Consider the following 22,498-nt stretch of genomic DNA (forward strand, 5'->3'; position numbering starts at 1 on the left):
GGCTCAGTGGGGAGCCTGCTTTCCCCTGCCTGCCTCTCTGCCTACTTGTGATCTCTGACAAATAAGTAAGATCTTTAAAAATATATATATATAAAAAAAAGCCACAAGGCTGCAGTTTTTATAGGAAGTGACTTAGCTATATAGAAAGAACAGCTGAGTTTTGAAGTCCTACACGGAGTATCTTTGGACATTTCTGTGGAACTCATGTGCCAAGATTTTTCGAAGTTATTCAGTGCTTTCATCTCTCAGGTCACTGGAGCAGCTTATATTGTCTCCCTGTGTTATTCAGAGATGTTGCTATCATAAACATGGCCATTTTTTTCTTCCCTGTAATTGTTAATAGCTAGGTCCTGGGTCAGCTACACAACTGGCCTCTGTGAAGAACAACGTGCAATCCAAGGTGTTGGCTGGGTTAGGGACAGAGGCTGGGGTGGGGATGGGTAAGGGAATCAAAGGCAGGAACGCAAACCAAACCTGAGACCACATCATACTCTCACTACTTAAGGAGTCCAAGGAATTTCGAATTTCCTTATTTTTTTTATAATTTTAAAATTCTTTCCTTTTTTTTTTTTTTAAGATTTATTTATTTGACAGAGAGCGATCACAAGCAGGCGGAGAGGCAGGCAGAGAGAGAGAGAGAAGCAGGCTTCCCGCTGAGCAGAGAGCCCAACTCAGGACTTGATCCCAGGACCCTGAGGTCATGACGCGAGTCTAAGGCAGCGGCCCAACCCACTGAGACACCCAGGCACCCCCCCCCTTTCCTTATTTTTTTAATCTTATGTAGTACCCTAGCTCTTTTTGTCTATGATATCACTTATCTAATACCCCATTTTCTTCTTATGATTTGAAATCTTCATGAAAACCTCTAATCAAGGCAGATTTTCCTATCCCCAGGAAACTTTCATTATTGGCTAGAGTAAAAAAACTTCAAAGCCAACTAGTTCAAGAAAACGTGAGGCCAGATGCCCGCATCATCTCTACTAAACAAAATCGAACAGTTAAATCAAAAAGTAGATAATAACAGACGAATCACATTTAGACAAAGACATGGTTACTTTTTTATTTGAAGGGAAAAAAAAATTATGTTTTAATAAATACTGCGGAAACATTGACCAAACAAACATACAAAGTGACTTCAACATTTAAAAAAATGCAATGAAAGTTCTGCTTTTAACAGTTATAACTTATTTTTCTCTTTACAATATTTAAATACAGAAAGCACTTGCCAGCTATCTTGTAACACTGCCCAAAGCATAATGCGGCATCGACCAAAGCATATTCTGTTGGTAAAACGTCTGTACTTCGTGGGAAATGACGAGAACGGTATTTTCTTGCAGAGACAAAACAAAGTGCTTGTGAGACAAAGAACTGAGTGTTGTAATTACCTTAATCTCCTCTCCTGCCACAATTTAATGGGAGCACAGCTTCAACACTTCAAAAATGAAGCCTTATCACTGGAAAGAAAGCTCGTTTTCAACAAGCGCCAACAATAAACAGGTCAGATCTGGTTTCTTCTCTGAAAGAAGCTCTAAAAGGAACTGGTCAAAAAATATCTGTAAACTCTTTTAAATGCTGATTATTTTATCTAACAACAGCAATCAAGTATTGAACATGGGCCTTGGGGGAGTCTGTGTAAGTGATGATTAGCAATCCCTCTCTGGAAATGCCCGAGTACAGTATCGGGACTGACATCACCGACTTTTCCTCTTAAGGATTCTCTAAAGCTTAGGTAAGAGGGTCCTTCTCTTATAGCTGTTCTTTTAAAGGAAAGTGAAATAAACCAAGAGATCATCAGATGCTGTCAACTTCCGGAGCTTCATCCCAAAATTAACAGGCCTTTTGCTTTGCACTTTTGGTGACTGAATTCCAGACAGCTTTACTCACAAACTGTGCTTTCTGCTACTATTCCTTCATCAACTCTTCAGGCGAAAATAGTACCGACATTATTTCCCCCCCTTGGATCATTTTAGGACGCCAAACCAAGACACCTCTTCTTTGACTTTGCATTTTCATCAATGATGGCAAAAGAAATCACACACCCTCTTTTCTAAACAGCGCACAAAAATATCACACTGAGCAATTTACCACTTTTTCATGACAATCACAATGATGAACAGAACCATCAGACTGAATAAAAACGGACAACTTTTTTTCTAGTTGATCTCTTTGATCTCTGTAATGCTGGTCTGTGTATCTTGCAAGACTCCAAAAGCCTTTCTTTGGAACACCCTTGCTCAGCTATCTTCAGGAAGGCAAGATTTCAAAAAGCCTCCCCAACTTTTCCTCTGGATATCCCATGGGTCCTGATACAATTTCCATTTTAATGATGAGCTAGGAGGAAATTAGATCACATCCTCTAGAAAACTAAACGCTAAGGTCACAGTGCCAGTTCCCCAATGAGGACGGTATATTAATATATACTTTTCTGTAAAGGAGATTAAAACATTTAAAAATCAAATCAAAGTAGAGATCCATGAATAGACTGTAACGAAGAAAAACAAAAACGCAAGCACCATTCAGAGCGTGATTCTTCTCCGGGAAGGTCCTTGTGTTCCTCCTATCTACCTCTAGCCCATGTGAATCTCTTTTTTTTGGACTATTTTTCAAGTCACACTTTCAAACCCTTTCATGTGTTCACGTCACCACCTGTTCTACAGGCCGAACCTAAGGACAGGATTCCAAAAAGATGAGCCTCTTTTCCAACACCTCCTAAGCCTCCAGAATGTGACTCTGGCTGTGCACGTCATTCGGGTGTCACCTTTCTGTCTGCGGTTTTGTGTTCTTTACACGAGGCGTCCTTGTCCTCCGTAAAGAGAACGGGCTGGAGGTTCACATCACAGTGCAACTCTTCGCTTTGTCCTTTCGTAAGTCCGTAGCAACTGCAGAGAGTTCTGGTCTGCTGGGCATGTGTGAGATCCGCTTTGTGGCCCTCTGTGATTTGTTCCGCTTCACGTTTTTATTTGTCTTGTTTACACACGCCAAGGTGGCAACGTGAAAAATGTCTCTGACGCTGTTTTCTGACTGTAAAGCTGAGCATTCGATGTACGTGGCTGCTCCAATCTGTTTGGCCATATTTGCCCCCTGAAAAGCAAAAGAATGCCATCATAATCGGCAGTAAGTCATGGGGGAAAGTTACAGAGGGTCTTCCCGATACCACGAAGGAACAGTGCGGCGTACAAAATTTCTAATATGCGAACTGTATTTCCCAAGTGTCACTGCAAAAGAAATCTGCTCGGTTTAGAAATTTTAATTATTTATAATAAATTTTAATAATAAATCATTTCATAAATATCTGCGGTCAAGACTCAGTCCCCTAAGATGTTTAATTATCATCACTCAATAGATAGTGCTTGACTTGCTAGAGGTGCAAAAGTCTGATTTCTTGAGTGTAAATGGTGCTCAAGACTCGTGAATAGCTGTATAAAACAGCTGTATAAAAAACAGGGGGAGGGAAGAGTATTTAGAACTCTTTTTGAATTGGACGGCCAAAAAGGAGTAACCCTGTTGTGGCGTCCAGAACTGTGGGAAACACAACGTACGGAGATTCTAAACACAGACCAGACAAGGTGTAGACAGTAATAAGCATGTGTGGACCAAAATGACTTACTGAAGGAACTAGGTTGTTATTAATTAGACACGTAAGACAAACATGACTGCAGTATTTAAAATGATGAATACGAAGGAAAATTCTAGCTGGTTAACTTTAACTCTCTTTAATTCTGGTTTTAAGTTGTAGGAGAATGAACGTCTGAAAGTGATCCTCCTCCCTTCTAGATACTTGGGGGAAACACCGACAGAAATGATTCATCTCTAGAAGACAGTTTTATGGAAAGTTCTACCTTCACTGGCCATGTCCTCCTTAAGTATTTGATTGTACCGCTGAGTGTAAAGTAAGATTACCTCTCTCAAAGAGTATTACCAATCTGACCACATCATCTCTTAGACCTATTTAACTTTAAACCCAGTGAGAGTTGTAGAGACAGACAAAGGGCTGAATATGACCCACCGTTTATATACTCAGTAATCAAGTATCATGTGATTACCCTACTCAATGACAGGGCATTTCACATTTTGAAAGATGGTCCCTAAACTTGTCTGAATTTATGCATACACATCTATCCTTATATAATCCTTATATAAAGTAAACTGCTAAAAAAAAATCAAGAAGTTTTTCGAGAGGGCCAGGCATCAGTGCCATCAAAACCTCAGCCAAGCCCCTGTCTGCTCCACATCACTTTGCAGTCTTCACAATCTGAGCAATGGGCTGTCATGGGGGGCTCTGATGGTCGCTGTAAAGGCAGAGGCACCAAATCGCCAGCCCTTTTCTCCAGAAGTCCCCTCCCAACATGGGGGATCTTACTCAAGAGCCTTTGTATCTTGTATCTCTGTATCTTACTCAAGAGCCTTTATTCAACCTGAAGTTGACCCCTGGCTGAACCTTTAGAAGAGCAGCTACTTTTATTTTCTTAGGAATGATACTGTGTCACTCTTCGAAAGCCACATTTGCACCCTGACAACATACATACCTGATCATAGGACACTGGCGTCTGTCTGTGATTTGAGAGCTCTACTAAGGTACTGACATCTGTCCGAAGGTCAGATTTGCAGCCAACCAAGAGCATTTTGGTGTTGGGGCAAAACTCCTGGATTTCACCTTTCCACTATGGGGGCAGAAGAGAGGAGAAAGATGAAAATTAACAAAGTACATCTATATATTAACAAAGGCATCTACATATCGGTCAACAACTCTTCCACTGGCGGACACTGGGAACGGCACTCAAAAAGAACATATGAAGAAAGTGTCACTTCCAATGAAGAAGCAAATTCACATTTATCTTTCAGTATCTTTCACATATTAAATTTCATGGTTTTTTAAAAAAGATTTATTTATTTTTCAGAGAGAGACAGAGTGCACAAGCAGGGGGAGTGACAGGCAGAGGGAGAAGCAGGCTTCCTGCTGAGCAGGGAGCCTGATGCGGGGCTGGATTCCAAGAACTTGGTATCATGACCTAATAAGCCTAAGTAAGGCAGGTGCTTAACTGACTGAGCCACCCGGGCATCCCAAGTTTTACTACTTCCTAAAATTTTTGTCCTTATTTATTTGAGAAAGAGAGAGCATGCCTGCTGTGTGCACAAGTGGAGGGAAGGGCAGAGGGAGGAGGAGATGCAGTCTCCCCGCTGAGCAGGGAGCCCGACGTAGGGCCCCATCCCAGCACCCTGGGATCATGACCTGAGCCAAAGGCAGAGGCTTAACAAAATGAGCTACCCAGGCGCCCCAAAGTTTTACTACTTTTTTAAAGTGGACCCATTAGGGAACACTTATGTATATTATCTGTTCTCCCTCTCTGTGACTCATCATCCATCCCTACTGCAAGAGACTTGCTGGGGGTAGTAGCTTCATTAACTTCTTAATTATTAGGGTATCTCTGAAAGATAAAAGTGCCTTAGGAATAATTATATATTCTAACAAGCAACTATATCCTCAGAACATTGAGCTGGAATTTCCCCGCATGGAAAGCTGGGAATAAGGCAGAGTCAACACAAGCACAGGTATGTATCCATGAATTCCATCAAGAAGGACTGAACAGCCACCATGGGCTGAAATTTCTAGTGACGTATCAGGGACAGGAGACAATGTTAATAACTTCACTAGGGCGCCTGGATGGCTCAGTAGTTAAGTGTCTGCCTTTGGCTCAGTTCATCATCTCGGGGTCCTAGGATTGAGTCCCGCATTGATCGGGCTCCCTGCTTGGTGGAAAGCCTGCTTCTCCCTCTCCCACTCCCCTGCTTGTCCTTCTCTCTCATTATCTCTGTCAAATAAATAAAATCTTCAAACAACAACAACAACAAAAATCACACCCTCCATTCAAGTGACTAGAACAACACAGACCATGACATTTACAAAGGCCCATCTTTTGAGCTTTCAAGGAAGCATCTGCTCCTATGGTTGTTATGCCCTTAAGTTAGTTTTAAATTACATTAAGTTGTTAAATGTTTCAATTTAGTCCAACTTGGCTAGTTGTCACATGACCTAACCAGAATTATTAGAACCTCCAGAAATGCCTAACAAGGAATTCCAATTGTCCTCTTTTAAGAGCGAACAGCTTTTTGTGGTTTCATTTCCTCAAGCTTGAGATGACCATCGGGACGGGAGTCAGGGGTTCAGAGTGTTCCCAGGAGAGCTTTGGCTCCTGGAGAAGGGGGACTGGAGGGTGGATATGAGGACCCAGGCTGGCTCTCCCAGACCACAAATATAAATATGCATCATGTGTTTTACTAGGTACTGTGGTCATTAAAAAGATTAAGACATAGTTGTGGAATTCACAGAAGAGCAAGGGTGACAAAGCCATCCATGTATGTAATACTAGAACAGAAGGACATCCTACGAGACTCTTTTAAAAGACCACTAGAGGGGCGCCTGGGTGGCTCAGTGGGTTAAAGTCTCTGCCTTCGGCTCAGGTCGTGATCTCAGGGTTATGGGATCGAGCCCCGCATCGGGCTCTCTGCTCACCAGGGAGCCTGCTTCCCCCCTCTCTCTGCCTGCCTCTCTGCCTACTTGTGATCTCTCTCTGTCAAATAAATAAATAAAATCTTAAAAAAAATAAAAATAAAAATAAAAGACCACTAGAGGGGACATCTCCAGGTCCAGACATGTACTTAGGGCAGACCAAAGGAAGTAATTCACTTTCCACGAGAGCCTAATTGATCCACCAACTACCTCCTCCCTTCCTTTCCTCCGGAGTTATTTAGAAGCATCTACCATTTGCTAGATGGCAACAAGCAGATGAACTGAAAAAAAAATTAAATAAATAAAAAGATCTATCCTGCTTTATGTCACTCAAAACTCTCTGATATTCAAGGACTTAAAGAGTCAATTAATCAAGACAAACCACAGCACAGGTTATCATGAGCCTTAAACTTCACACAAATGTAAAACATATTCATTAATATCTCTAAGGCCAGAGTCACTATTCATTAGGTCTCAGAAGATGAAGGCAAAATAAAACAAGAGCAAGGCTTTTCATCATAAATTATGCATAACTTGATACTACATCAAGTGAACACCCCAGTAAATAAGCAATCTCTTTCATCTACAGACACACCGTAGACTACGCTGCTCCTGGGCTGTGTAATGCCTCTGGCCTCCCTCTGCATGTCTAGCAACTGTTCACAAGCCTTGAAGACAGGAAAGGCGTATTCCTGCCCGAATCTGACAAACGTTAGCATTATTTGCGTTAGAAAACACATTACTGAAAACTGAACAGAGTTAAAAAGAGCCTTTGATCTTTCAAGAAATTCATCCTTCCCGAAGCTAACTGTGTTTGTCATGTTTGGTAAACAGACAGGAGTGAGGAACGACCGCATCACCGTCCAAATCCTCATTTCCTAATGACACCTGAGACAAGCAAGTTTAACAGGGAAATATAAGGTAACAAAAACACGCAAGATAACGAAAACACTACCTTGCTCTCAACCACATTCTCTGCTTAAGCCTCAACGCAAGGGGCGGGGCGGGGGGGGGGTGGAGGGTCAGTGCGTTACAGAAGGGTCTGGTTCTGAAACCTCCCAGCTCTCAGGCCAGGACTGAGAAAACAGTTAATGGCTAATCCACGCTGATGCATGGACACACACACGCCTTCTGGGGCTAGCAGGAGGTTCAGTCCTAGGCTGGTGGAGGCCCAGAAACACTCTTCCTCCCTCCGGGTCTCCCCAGGATCTGTGGGAGAGATCTGTGACCCAGCCTGCAACATGCCCCCTTCCTCCTGCTTCCAGCCTGAGCTTGCTCAGGGCCCTTTTCCACCTACTAAACCTCACGAACCCTCAGAAACCGGCTATGTTCTCTTTCACGTGTTTACAACCCCTGTTTTTATTACTCTAGGATTGCTCTCTGATCACAATTCACTTTGTCTAATGTCTGTAAACACACCTCCCCTCCCCCTGTGTGACAGTTCTATTTCTAATAAATAACATCACTTCCGAAGCACAGCTTCTTTATTAAAAGGGCAGTTATTGCATTCATTTCACTAAGTTGAGGTCAATGTAAACCTGTAAACTAAGGCGCAAACTATAGGGGAAAGGAAGGATGGAAAAAGACAACACGTGCTTGAGAGTAATCAAGTATCATTATTTTTAGCTGCACCTTTCTGCCCAAAGGATAAACACAGAGGCTCTTTATAGGGTATCTTGTTTCTTAAAATGAAAGAAACTCTTACGCAGGTTCATCATCAAAACTTGTGACATGCAGGGGCACCTGCATGGCTCAGTGGGTTAAGCCTCTGCCCTCAGCTCAGGTCATGATCCCAGGGTCCTGGATCGAGTCCCCCATCGGGCTCTCTGCTCGGCGGGGAGCCTGTTTCCTCCTCCCTCTCTCTGCCTGCCACTCTGCCTACTTGTGATCTCTGTCTGTCAAATAAAAAAATAAAATATTTAAAAACAAAAAAAACTTGTGACAAGTATGTGTGGAAACAACCAGTATAGTATGGGTTTTTTTTTTCCAATCTTCTAATTACGAAATACATACGCACGGTATTAAGCAGAGTGTTGGACCCCCCAGCCAACCTCCCGTGTCTGTTTTACACATGGGCCAGACTGAACTGGGCCCTCGTCCCCAGCACTTGCCTTTTTTAGGACGCTGTCCAGAGTCTCTGGCCTACTGATGTCAAAGCAAATGAGCACAGCATCTGAATCCGGGTAAGAGAGGGGCCGGACGTTGTCATAATAAGGAGAACCTGAGAAGGAACAAAGATACACACATTTTCAGATCAAAATTCCATGTATCCCTCATACATGAACTCCACCCTTCTGAGCTAGATCCCTTGACTGTCACATGGCCCCATTCCCACCTTTTCTCATCTTAGAAAAGAATGCAAACCAGCGAAAGCCCAGTGGTAATATATTCCACTTCTACCAGAAGACAATGAAGCCTCATGGGTATCTGTCTCAAATTCAAGGAGAGCAGCCAGGACCTTAGGTTGAATCTGCACAGTCCCCCATCCCTAATGGCACATGGGTGATGTGCAGAGCAGAAGTATCAGTAGTCAGGGGACCTGGGGCACAAATCTACCTCCGCCCCTGAAGCGGTGGGGGGGGGGGCGAAGGGAGATTCAGGGTTCTTGTGTCTCTTGATTCTCTATTCTAAAATGAAGATGACAACAGTACCGACCCAGGATTAAATGAATCGGGGCAGGGACTGGCACTTAGTAGGGGATGGGTAAGCACCAACTATGGTATGGTTATGATTGTGTTGCTGATATTACAAGCTGAGTGGTAGTAAGCGCCATAAATGGCGCTACTTCTTGGGAAGGAGACCAGAACTCAGGATCTCTCTGACAACAGGATGGCGCTGAGTGAGGGAGGGAAGAAAAGGGCCAGCTCTGCAAAGAGAACTGCAGCAAACACAAAGCCACCCTATTGCAAAATTACAAGTTTAGATAAGCCACGATCTTTGAGCTTGCTCACTTAAACTTACCCCCAAACCCTATATGGGCTCTCTTCCGGTTACAACCAAAGAATGTAATAAATGTCATATTGGATGATGTCCCTTTTTCACACAGTTCCATCTCGGAGAGGGAAGGATCTCAGCCCAAGCTAAATCCAGGGTACCCGAAAGGTTCAAGTTACCACCCAATTAATACAACCCCAGAACCATCTCATCATTTAGAAAAATCTCTTCTATTCCTTTAAGAATCCCAAAGGATGGGCCATTACATGATGTCAATTATTATAAAATGGTGGGACTAGAAAATTAAACACAGCTTGCCGATGTTACTTGTTCTTTAAGGAAGTCATCAACCATATTCTGTATACTGAATGTGTATTCTGACATTTCACAAGCCATCATGTGAAAATCGTTTCACATGCATACACATTTGAGTCCAGAAGAGAGAAAGAAAATCTAAGCTACTGAAGTTGTTTTGAAACCCAATTTCATTTTGACAACACCTTCCATTTCCAGCAGAAAAACATGCCATGTTGTCGTCTGAGAAATCAAACCTCCACAGTCAAAGTCAGGAGAAGAGCGACTTAAGAGGCTTTTAAAACAATCCTTTACAATTCTATCAAATCAACATTTTTCAGGAGGCTGCTCTGGAGATCTCCAAGTTACTAGAGTCAAGGTGCACTGTCCCTATCCACACTCTGTCTTGGGTCCCTAGCTCACTACCTGACCCCACAGACACTGTGGCCTTTTCACTGGCTGCTTTTCAGGAAGGTCATGACAACCACAAGCCGGCTGTGTCTACAAGGAAGACGTGAATGTTCTAGGAACCAGGAAGAAATCTAAGCCAGAATTTTTCACAAGCTACAGTAGCTCCCTACACACATCTGGAATCAGGGCTCTGGTGTAACAGAGACTGACAACTGAAAGACATTTTCCAAAAGCTTAAAGGGTTTAGCGTTTAAAAAAAAAAGAAAAGAAAAGAAAAAGAAAATCAAGTCATTTTAAATATTAAGACATGCATACTGGAAAGAAGCTGTCTCTGACAAGTTGTGACTGCTTTTTCAGCCACTTGAAGAATTCTGAGGTCAAGAGAGTAATTCACAAACAGCTCACTAATTTAAACATTTCTGATAGGTCTCAGAAATGAGGTGGCTTATCACTGTTTCCAAGTATTATGGTTATTTCTGTATTTGTTCTGTGAAGTTCCATTACAGCCTCTCTGGCTTCTCGGTCCAAAGTCCAACTTTGACACAGTTTCTTCCCTAAACATTTAGGAAGTCTCTTGTCAAACCCAAGTCATTAGATTCCACATGGCAGAGTGGAAATCCAAAATACCAGAAACGTACACAGGGACTTCCTCTTCTTTTCCAAGTTGGTAAGATGGAACAGGACCCCAAATCATAAAGTACAGCTCTTCAACAATACCAGTGGTCAGGAGGCCAACAAGGCCTCGGAGATCTTTCTAGGTAATCACTCAACATTACAAAATGCAACTAACCCATGGCGGCTACTTTCCAGCCTGAATCCGACCTCAACAAGGCAGCTCCAGGTGCTTTCCGGACAGGAAGACACAGAGGACTGGGTAAGAGTACTCCCCCTGATCTCGGATCAAAGAGTACTCTACCTACCAATGGAGACCATCTTTGCCCAATACAAAACTAGGAAAGACATCTGGGGAATTACCAAGGTGCTAAAATAGGATAATTAACACTGGGACTACTGTAAAATCTAGAGGATGGTTTCAGCACTCAGGTCCCCATGGGGCTGCAGAGAATAACCCTCTCTACCTTCTGTGGACTGGGCTTCCCTCCCCCACCCAGCATATGGCCACAAAGAGGATCCAGCTTTGTCTTCAGGCCTCAGACAAGCCTGGAGACCCCTGCTTCCTACTATCAAGCGAGCTGGCCTCTGGCTTAGTAGGTATACCCATATATCTGTAGAATGTAGACACTGGCCTGACTTGAAAACGAAAACAGAGTTTGCAAATGAAACCAAATTCCTATGGAGGTCTGTTTCTACTTTTATTTTTATTGGGCTTAGTATTCTGAATGAAAATATATTTGTATGCGAAGGTTCCTGAGAAGGAAACTACCTTGCTTGGTGAGGTACAGAGGTATAATTTTTAGGAGCTTTAACAAGATCTAATTAGGAATGACACTTTGATCCGATCTTATTACTTTTGCTAATGAACGGCAAAACTTTCAGATCAACAAGTGTCCAAGGGTGGTAATAAAAGTGGTCCCCACCTTTATTAGTTATAAGCGTAATTTGTCTAACCACTAACTATAAGAATAATTTGTCATTAAAAATAAAAAGGCCATTTGTTAATTTTATTTTTTGACAGGCTTCAGGTGAAAACTTCTCGGATCAAAAAATCTGTCTATATTGTTTTGCAGTAAAGAAAAAAAGAAAAGACAATATAGAATTATAGAGAACTCTTCTACCAGGAAAAACTCGTAACAATTCATCAGCTAAGCAGGGCCTTCAGTTTAAAAAAAAAGGAAAGAAATCCTGTGTCATTTGACAGTGTCCACTCTGTTTACACTCTGAATTCTTCCCTATTCTTCCCGTAAAGCCCTTGCTACTGCACAAAGAAGTAAGAAAAGCAAAGCTGGAGAGGGCAGGGTGTAATCATTGGCATGCGCGGTGTAACTCACCAGCCAAGGGAAAAAGAGGAGGAATTCCAGGAATGCCCCTGGGAAGTGGCAAGCAATGGGGGAAGGAAAAACGACACGAAAAGGAGGAGCCGAAAGCAAGCCGAGGACAAGGACTGTGTCTGCCTCGAACTCCTACATCCCTCCAGAGAAGTCTTAAAACATCCCATGAAGCCAAAGAGCAAAAAACACTTAACTTCCATAGATCCAGGAGATGCACATAAAAAGCTTCCAGGAAACACGCAGGACTGAACCCAACACAAGGAAGGGCGCCCTACGTTCTGTGAGTAAGGAAGTACCGAACTGGAAGGGCAGTACCCTAGGGCCAGTCCTCTTCTGCCCAGGAATGTGCTAAGGCCTAGTTCAGTTAGTCCAGGTACCGAGCTTTGCTTGTCAAGTACAACTCTCCCAGTGCGTGCACCAGGCTCCACGCCTACGGAACTCCCAGATGCTGCATTTCCGCCCCACTCCATGGAACTCTAAGCACACAGTGCTATTCCAAAGTCCTTCCTAATTCACCTCTCAGACCACCAGAGGGAAAACGCCAGAAAACTCTGTACTGTCAAGACACAACTACAGCACATATGCACAGTGTGCCCATCCCCGGCCCCATACAGTCAAAGGGCTTTGCTCTGGGTAGACCAGAATCAGGGCGCACTGGAGGTTTTCAGAGTTCCTCAGGCTTGGCCAACATCAGCAAAGTTCTAAAACACTTTTGAAACTTCAGGTCTAATTATCTTTGTCTTCAAGATCATTAATTCCGGGTGACAGCAGTGTTTCCAGCCCAAGAATAGTCACCAAGTGCCTCACCCAGAAACTAATTCTGAGACGCATAGCTGCTTGCTTCAGTCATCCTCACACAAAGATAGAACATGCCATATATGTCCATAATTAAATGTATATGTAAGAAGATTCATGCCCAAAAGGGAGGCTTTATGGAACCTTTTGCAAAACCAGTTCAAACACTGAGGCTTTACAGGAGTTTCAGAGCTGCAAACCCTCCTCGTTGAGTTATTTCATAAACGCCACTCCCTTTCCTTGAACCTGAAATTGAAAAACTTCCCCATCTCCTCTAAGAAATTCCTACCAAGAACAATGTAACTGGGAATACCGCGTGATTTTGGCCGAGAAAATATATTAACCGTTGGTATTTTTAGTGGTCAGCAAGAGAACATCTGTACCAAACAGCAGCTAACATATGAGCCTGCAAGAGCCTCCCATTTATTACCAGATTCCATTTCCTCACGCCATCTCTACCGAGAAAGCTTCCAATCAGCAATCATCTAACGAATGTGAATCAAGGGGCACCTGGACGGCTCAGTCGGTTAAGCATCTGCTTTCAGCTCAGGTCATGATCCCAGGGTCCTGGGATGGAGCCCCACATCAGGCTCCCTGCTCAGTGAGGAGCCTGCTTCTCCCTCTCCCACTTCCCCTGCTTGTGTTCCTTCTCTCTGTCAAAGAAATAAATAAAATCCTAAAAAAAAAAAAAAAGGAATGTAAATCAAGCCTGGGCAGAACTTTTGTGTCTGACTTAGCAGAAGACTCTGCTGAATGATTTCCCCAAGTAGCCTGCACTTTAAGCACCACGCTCATAAATGTGCTAACCAACATTCCCAGGGAGGCTGTTTCCTTCATTTCTTTAGAAGTTCAGATTAGTAAGAATTATGAACAGATTTTTATGAACATTTGAGGGTACTTCTGTGTACCCTGTATTTTATGGTAATAAAAATACAATCAATATTTTCAATTTCTGGGGGCAATGCAGGTCCACAGTTGGAAAGTCCAAGAGGCAGAAATGATTGCTGGTTTTGAGCTCTGAAAAAGCTTTAGCTTTAAATTCCTGATCTTATTGAGATACTTGAAAAAATAGAAGACTCCAAATATTTTACTTCAAGTAGAAGAACCATGGTAGGTCAAAGAACTTCAGAGTCCAAGTGTAGACAGGTATTTTCAAACTTACATTATCATTTCATAATACAGGGAAGATTCTCTGATGTAATTACTGAAGCACCCAACTCCTTGAAGGAGAGTCCCATGCATGAATTCGCCTTGCCATATCCTGTGTTTTCAAAACCAACGTGCACAACACCTGATGAAGCTTGAGGCAGCTTATATTCCATGCCGATGAAATTTGTCAAGGGGGTCTCTGAGTGAAGTTGCTAATATGTCGTACTGAGAAGATGTTTCAAGGGCCTCAGAGAATGGCTAAGGTACAACTAATTCATTCGGCACAGCCCACCAGGCACCGTGAGCTTATCTACATGCAAGAATTGGATTCATGAAGAAACATCTGGTTATTTCAAGCTGGACACCTCATGGAAATGTACAATTTAGCAAGAAACCAGATTGGGAGGGGAGAAAACATGACTAAAGGAGATTTTTTAAAAGGTCTAGAAACAGATGAAGAATTAGAAAGGGAATTTATACTTTTTTTTTTTTTAAATACATGGTGGACAAATCTCCAAGTATAGTTTTATATATTGCTTACTGAAAATCACCACACAAATTCAGAGCTGTTTTTGCTTTAATCTGCATCTCCTACAGAGTTTCAGGGTGAACACTGAATTGAGCCTGGTTTTGAAACTCAAAGCTGCTAGGGATCATTACCACCTTAAAATCCAACTGGTTTCCCGCAATGTGCCCTTGCCCTTGAGAGTCACAAGTCTTCCTGCTTCTCTGGCTCCTTTGGAAATTCTTGCCCTTTTCCTTTCTCTAATGAGATTAAGCGAGAATTCTGCAACTTTCAGAATCTTGTTTTCACTGATATGATAATGATAAATGTAGGCACGTTTTCAAGTGGGAGAGATGTTAAAAGACTTAAGAACTGAGTCAACTTCTAGAGATAAGGAAGGAATTGTGGTGGGTTTCAAGGAGAATGAGTCACCAGTCAGGGGCCTGGGCGGACCCAGTGGCCTTCAACTATTCTTTGGATCTTCTTTCTGTGAGATCAATCTGGCTTTAGAATCCCTGGACTCACCCTCCTACAAAAACAAGGACTAAGGTTCCAAGGACTGGGAGGGAGGGCAGTAAGTACCTTGAGGGCAGGAACTGCTTTGCTCCATCCCTGCCCCTGCTCCCACAGCATCTAGCAGAATTCCTGCACAAAGAGTACCTTAAAAACACTGGTTTTGTAATCATTTCTGTAGGTCTTGCCTCAACAGGTCAATTCACATATTAAATTTAAAAAAAAAGGAGGGGGAACCAGTGAACTCTTTTGAAGCTGCTTTTCTGGATTAACTATATATTAATCCTCAACACTGCTGAAATACTTCTATCCCTGTTAAGAAATATTTCAACTCAGTGCTTGTCACGAAGACCATTCTTCCAATGTGGTGGGTAAGGTACAAATGTAATAGGCACTGACTCGTTTCTATGGGAGTTTGTCCTCAAAGTCAGGCCAAGGATAATTGAGATTTTTCTTTTTCTCTTTTCCTTCAAGTGTAAGATTTAAAGAATACTACATTCTCTGTTAATTATGCTAAAAACTGACACAGGAAGTGCTAACTTTAGCACCCATGGACTAAAAGGCAGCTTCTATCATGACAAGATGCAAAAGCGTGTTCATGAGGCAAGAGCATAGTTATTGTGGGGGGATTTTAGCAGCTGAATTGAGTATTTGATAACTAATAATATACCTTAAATGAAATGTGCATTAACTTGCACAGGTTAAAAGCTGGCATGAATTATTACTCCCTAAATCACATGTGCTGAAATTACACTGCAATCAAATCACTTAGGAAAAGATATGGTCATCCTTAAGTGACTAAGTTCCTATTATTAGTAGGCATTTGGCTTCATGCTACAAATTGCTTGTGCCTGGCAAATGTGGCACATTCTGAAACACAAGATATTAGAACTACTTTGGTCTCACTTACCACTTCAAAATGTTCAAGCCATTACCCCATTGTTCTGCAGCAACTCACTGAATGTATCTGAAAGTCAATACCAGCATTTCTACAACCAATAATAGAAATGGTCACCTCGTCGATTGAAACGGTAGTCTATTTCTCATTAAAGCCCAGACTATGACAAATCTGCATCCAAAGACTACCTTTAAGTATCTCCATTTTAGAGGACTTATGGTGACATTATACAAAAGGTTTTGTTTACTTTGGGGGACGGCTGGACTTAACTTCAAGAAGCTGTAAGAAATCAAGTGGCAAACTGCCATTTGTGGTTGCTTTAACTGGTGGGAAGGAGGACCTGTTTCCTACCTGAGCAGGATCTAAAGGAGGCATCAGCACTAAGGACTACACACTAGCGAAATACAATGCAACCAGATGGGACAGAGCCCTTGGGTACAAGAACCAGACAAAAAGCTCAACGTAAGTTGATTATCAGCTACACTAGGCAGGAAGAGCTTCTTTCTCTCCACTCTCTGCCCCACCAGGGCTATATGACTCTTAGGGGCGAGACTAAATTAACACTGCTCTCTAAGGCCTAGCAGAGGGCCTGTTCATAGTTAGGTGTGAAAGATGGGAGGGGCGTGTAAAGTGTTAAGATCTGTGCCTCAAAAAGTGGGGAGTGAATTCTCTTCTCTTGGTGCAAAGAGGCCCCACATGTCCTAATTCCACCTGATGTTCTTTCCTAAACCCCAAGTAGCAATTCTGCCTATGCATAATTGCATGACTGCTGGGAGGAAAAGGAGACCCCTGATGAGAAGCTGTCCAAGTACAGAAGCCACAAAAGACAACTACTTCCATCTCTTAAATGTCTGCCCCTCTGCTAGGACGCTAGACAGGATGTGAATACCATGTAGAGGACAGTATTTATGCTCTCTCTCTTCTACCTAAGAAGGTGAGGCATACCTCATTTTTCTAATTAATCGTTAACTGTCACGGAGTTCTAGAAAGGAAGGAAAATCTGACATTTAGGACTTTAAAGAACAAATTTGGGTGGAATGTTCTCTCTAGAGTGAGACTGATAGCACCTGGAAAAAATAAATGTATCAAGAGGCCATCAGACATATGCAATTATTTTCACAACCTGAACTAAACAAGTGTCTTAGTGGGTAAAGAAAATGTCAAATATTTGTCAAAATATAATGCTGTTCAGAAATTTGTTATGAAAACCTTGAGAAGAAGTAGAAAAATGTTCGGTAATTAATATGATTATGGTATCTGCATCATAGCTGATACAATGGTTCTTGCTAGACGTTTTTCACTCATGGATGATAAACCATTTTTGGTGTAAACAATCTATTCTCAGAATTTAACAAGTGCTTGGAGACAGTGCTTAACTAACATTTCACCTCACAAACAGCGTAACAGGATTCTAAATAATTCCCTTATGCCTTTTTTCCACCCATTTGTAGAGATCTAAATTCCGACTAAGATTTCATTACTGGATAATTCTGCAGTGTGATGTTTTCTTAATCATGGTTTTTTGAAACCTTTATATCTTAGTTAAACATGCATAGGTTTTATTTCATTAAATAAAAATACCAGTGATTATTTCAACTACAGACTTCATTTCAGGTGATTATCCTTAATCTGATGAAAGGCAGTGTTTATAAAGTTGCCATTCTTTGTGCACAGGTAATTCAGTGGTAATAAATGTCAGAGAATCTTATCTCCTTGGAAACTATGCATATGATTATTCATTTTTTCATTTAACAGATTTTACCCCACGACTACTGTGTGAAAAGCATGATGTTAGGTGTGCAGGGACTACACACTCTCAGGCATGGATTAAATATTTGAGAATATCTAAGTGCTTTTACTTGCACACATGTAGCATAGCCTCCAACTGTAAACTGACCACATTCTGATTGTTTTCTAGCCTTTGAAAAAACAATGTGCCTTTTCTCTTCTAAAAATGTCAATTTAGCCCTTTGGTTGCCTGATCTAAATTCTCCACTGGTGGTCCTGTGATTCATGAAGCAGGACACAGGGAAGGCAAGACCAACATTCCTATAAACCCAGGCATGCCCCCTCCCTACCCAAGTGAGTTTCCTTCCTAAATCCACCAGGAAGGGGTGACCCGGTTCAGAACCTGGCTTGCTGTGTAGGTGGTGAAAAACCCCAGGATGGATGCCAGATGCACTGGGACTCAGAGCTGAAGCCCCTGGAGGTCCCGGTCAACAAAAGAACTTGCCTGTCTAGTATACTAAGGCCAAGAAGCATAGAGCTAAGAGAGATCCTGCACACTGTCTAGCTCTGTATCTTTTTCTCAAGATGAGGAAATGAGACTCAGGGAGGTAGGGATTTGCACAGAGAAATCCCTGGTTACCAGAAGCTAAGATCTAAACACGGGTTTTTATCAATACTGCATCAGAATTACAGACCCCATGCCTAAGTAATTCTTATTATACATTAGGTCCAAACAGGCTGGGGGAGGGTTAAGTACTGACGCTAATTATTAGTACCGTATCAGCTGTCCTGCACGCCAGGCATAACAAATACCATGGTATGTCTGGGAATTAGAGCGCATTAAGTACCAGGCTACAATTCTGGTAACAGGAACTACTGAAAATAAAAATAAATAAATAACTAAAAACACTTCCATTCTGTCTATCCACACGGTGCCTGTAGTCGCGAGACGGTGCGTGCACACCCCAGTACAAAAACACTGTGAGGTTCTGGTTCTGCTACCCTTGGCCAAGCTTGAGGAAGAGCCTGACTCTCAGGTGGAAACAAATTCAGCGCCTCCCACCGCAACACTACGCGCATCTGGCACTGGCCATGGAGAGGCGCTCGTGCGAGACTTCTCCCTTGCCTTTGTGCAGGGACTGCCTCTGGCGACCCTGTCAGTCTGGTGCCTTCCTTTTGCTCTCTAATCCCGTTGTGTCCCCTCCCCGCCCCGGGGGCTCCAGAAGTTAAAACCCAGGGCTGTCGGAAGCTCGCAGTCCAGAAGCACTTCCACGAGGCCACTCCCAGCTGGGCGCAGGTCCACCTCGGGGGCCTCCCTGCTTGACAGCAACGGCTGCATGTTGGCACTTGCGCGCTCCTCCTCGCTAGTTTCACCCGGGATTTGGCTCGGTCCACCTGCAGCAGCCCGACTCCCTGCTAAGCTCCCAGACCCAAGCGCTGGGGCCTGCACCCGGCTTTCCCCGGTGGCCCCTCCTCCAGAGGCGACAGCCTAGTGTGAAACGGGATTCCTCCCCTCCCCCTCCGATCCTCCGAGCACTGCGGGGTGGGGGGCTGGGGGGCGGGTACCAGCCCGAGATTCCAGGTGGCGCCTCCCGCCCCCACCAAGCCAGGCCCAGGCCAGATCCCTAATAGCCGCGTGCTAGGGACCTCCCCAGGGGTACCCGTCCTTTCTACCACCGCCCACTACGTAGGTGGGTGGGCGCACAGAAAGCGATAACCCGGCCTTGAACCCCGGACCCTTGAAAATAATTCACCACGATGCCAGTAATTCAACTGGACAGAAAGGTCAAAGGCGAAGAGCACTGCCCGCGGCCTTGCAGGCGGGCAGAGGGTGATGAAATAGTCAGGAAAGAACTGCGAGGGCCGGGATGGGGGTGCGGGGTGCGGCGTGATCACTGGGGCTGGCGAGGGGTGTAGGATCTGGGGATCCGCACCGAGACTGCGCGGGCGGCGGGCGGCCGGAGACCAGGGCCGGCGACCGCTCCGCCGGGTCCTGCCCGCGCCACCAGCGCATTCCTGGCTGTAGGCGTCAGGAGCGCCGCGGCTGCCTGTGCTCACGTTGCTCCCCCCGCCCCAAACGCTGAATACACACGTTAACTGCGTCGCTTCGGGGATTCTCCCCCACCTCCCACCACTCCCGCTGCGCTCCCCGCGTCTCCGACAGTCATCAGGTTAGCTCCTGGAGGGGCGCCTGCCGCGAGCCCGGTAGTTCAGAGGCCCGCACGCATTCTCCCCCCACCCCCATCGGGCCACCTTGGCCGCCCATAGGCGACTGGGGAACGACCTCCCCTCCCCCCCGAGCCAGCCGCTCCCCGGCCACCTGGCTACAAGCGGTTCCACCGCGGGGTCACCCGGCGGGCACACAGCGCCCTTCTCTCCCCACTCCCATTCCCCCCTAGCCCTCGTCGTCCCCCACCCCGCCCAGAAGGGACAAAACGTTCACCCAGCAGGGACCGCGGGAATCCCTCGGAAGAGGCCGAGTTAAGCCAGGAGCGCAGAGTGTGCGGCTGGTGCGCGGTTGGGCGCTTGGGAGCGTGCCGCGCGGGGTCCCGAGACCCGCCACGCACCCGGTGCCGCTGGAAACCCGCCCCAAGCGCCACGCGGTCCGAGGACTCTCTTACCCGAAGTGTCCCACAGGCTCAACTCTATTCTTTGTGTGTCGATTTCAAAACTGGCCGTGTAATTCTCAAACACTGTAGGGACATAATTCTGGACAAACAAAATGGGCAGAGACAGGAAAGAGGGCAAAGAGGTTATCTACAGAGCACGACACCGGCATAACACCCTCTGAAAATCGCTTCCTCACTCCCCGATTTAAAAAAAAAAAAAGAAAAAATCCCACCCCCCAGACACGCGGCCCCTTTCTGAAACCCCAGCCTCATCACCCGCACCGCCCTGCTCCCCAAGACGTGAGGATCCAAACCTCCCCACCCGGGTTCCGCACCCAGGACCGAACAAGTTTCAGAGGCTAACAGCGGAATGTGCAGACGCGTCCCCGAAACGTTCCAGCTCACTTTCCCTTTCCCGGCAGTCTCACCAGGGGGAAAGTAGTAAGAAAGACTACTTAGGAAAAGAAAATGGGGTGAAGGGGGCAATGCGAGGAGAAGCCCAACCCCAGACGGGGGGATCCCCGCAGGCGGACCCCTCCCGCGTCCGAGCCCCGGCCGGCCGGCCGCACTCACCTCGGGGAAGCAGTCTTTGGCGAAGACGTGCAGCAGCGCGGTTTTCCCACACTGACTGTCTCCCACTACTACTATCTTGCATTTCACGTTCTGATTAGGATCCATGATAGATTTACTAGATAATTTCTGGCTGGCTCTTCTCTCCTTCATTGATCTTGCCTTATTTTCTCTTGGAACAGGAATTTTCTCTTAAGAGGAAAAATAGATACTTCTCTGTCTATAAAAAACAGATACAAAAAAATACAACCCGAAGCTGGTGGGAACTCTCGAAGCGCCGCGCAGACGGGGGGCTGGAGGAGCAGGCTCGTTACTCCCCTCCAACAAGTTTTACGCCTGACTCCACACCGCGCTTCCCAAGTCCAATTCCGATCCGACTGCTTTGTTTCACGCTCTCCGCAAGGCTTTATACGCCCGGCCTTCCAATCCTCTTTCTCAATGAGAGAAGGAAACCGATCCGCCTCCTCCCCTTTTATGGAGCCTGGGAGCAAGCGCCCTCTCGTTACTCCCTGAAAATGTAAACAGTGCGCCCTCTAGGGGGACCGTGCGGGATCTATTTCCAGACTAAGCCTCGGGACAATTTGAAGACCCCAACCATGCTTTGCTGATGGATGGGACTGTGCCAGTCCAGCAGGAGGTGGGAAATGGAATGTCTGTGCATGGGGATTTTTATTAGGATTCCTTTAAAAACGTTTTAATAGGGGCTGATGTACATAAGCCTCATGAACATTTGTAAAAGCAAAAGCATTTCTCATCCAAGTTAAAACCATCATTAAAAAAACAGCAAGCTCTCTTGGGTTAGGAAGGGTTAAGTGGTTGTATTTTTTTTTTTTTTTAAAGAAAGAAATGGTTTGTATCACGTATATAGGGCATGGAACAATAGCTAAGCCAGGCTATTTCAGATGCGGGAACTGGCTTGTCTAGGTCACAGCAACACACTGGCTTCTGAAACCTGTCAGTTTCAGTCACTCAGGAGGAGGCAGAAAGGTTTTGAAGAGTGGGTAGAAGAGGTGGGAACAGAGAAAAAAGAGAAGCAGGAGATGCTTATAACTCAGTGCAAAAGCCATTGCAAACTCAGCTCTATTGCAGTAGGAGCCCAAACAGGCAAGGCAGCCATTGCCCGGGTTGCAATGAGGAGACCAGGTAGAGGATATCTGATTCTGCCCTGGTTTCCTCTATCTGTAGCCTCCCCTTCCCTAGAATCAAAGATGTATCCAGAAAACACAAATGTACTTAGTTGGAAAGTGCAGGTACAACTCTGCTCCCTCCACCCCTCATTTTTCGCACCCATCCCCCTACCCACCCACCCCCAAAAATCTAAAAGAGGAGCAATAATGGCTAGGCACTTGTTCTCTTTTCTCTATCAGAAGTCCTTCTTTTCTCATCTTTGTCTCCTGTGCTTCAAATGGAAAGGTTTCAGCTATTAAACTGTAGTAAGGACATTGGTCAAAAATATTATAGATACCTCTGTGGAGACTTCTAGGCTCATAAATGAGAAGGTGAGGTAAAAACTCAGAACGTGCAGGGCACCTGAGTGACTCAGTTAATTAAGCATCTGTCTATGGCTCAGATCATGATCCCAGGGTCCTGGGATGGCACCTGGTATTGGGCTCCCTGTTCAGCCAGGAGTCTGCT

The 22,498-nt window shown here is 44.7% G+C and overlaps 1 protein-coding gene across 1 annotated transcript; it reads right to left on the reverse strand.

Annotated features, from left to right (window-relative positions):
• Positions 1-1,034: 1,034 nt before the first annotated feature.
• On the reverse strand, positions 1,035-21,289 carry RND3 (Rho family GTPase 3). Its single transcript, XM_044242052.1, has 5 exons — positions 20,867-21,289; positions 20,306-20,393; positions 8,620-8,729; positions 4,527-4,661; positions 1,035-3,081 (listed from the first exon to the last, which is right to left on the reverse strand). The coding sequence occupies exons 1-5, from the start codon at positions 21,014-21,016 to the stop codon at positions 2,830-2,832; spliced, it is 735 nt and encodes a 244-aa protein (XP_044097987.1). The 5' UTR covers positions 21,017-21,289; the 3' UTR covers positions 1,035-2,829.
• Positions 21,290-22,498: the final 1,209 nt, after the last annotated feature.

The sequence above is a fragment of the Neovison vison genome, chromosome 3 (assembly GCF_020171115.1).
Source record: "Neovison vison isolate M4711 chromosome 3, ASM_NN_V1, whole genome shotgun sequence".
Classification (NCBI taxonomy): Eukaryota; Metazoa; Chordata; class Mammalia; order Carnivora; family Mustelidae; genus Neogale; species Neogale vison.

Bases quoted from the DNA above. Each gene is read 5' to 3' on its own strand.
- RND3 (XM_044242052.1), bottom strand. From the start codon at position 21,016: ATGAAGGAGAGAAGAGCCAGCCAGAAATTATCTAGTAAATCTATCATG. The intron at 8,730-20,305 runs GTAAGAGAGTCC...GTTCCTTCTCAG, and splicing joins GAGCCTGTGGGACACTTCGG to GTTCTCCTTATTATGACAAC. The intron at 4,662-8,619 runs GCAAGTGCTGGG...CTGCCCCCATAG, and splicing joins TGGACAGCGTCCTAAAAAAG to TGGAAAGGTGAAATCCAGGA.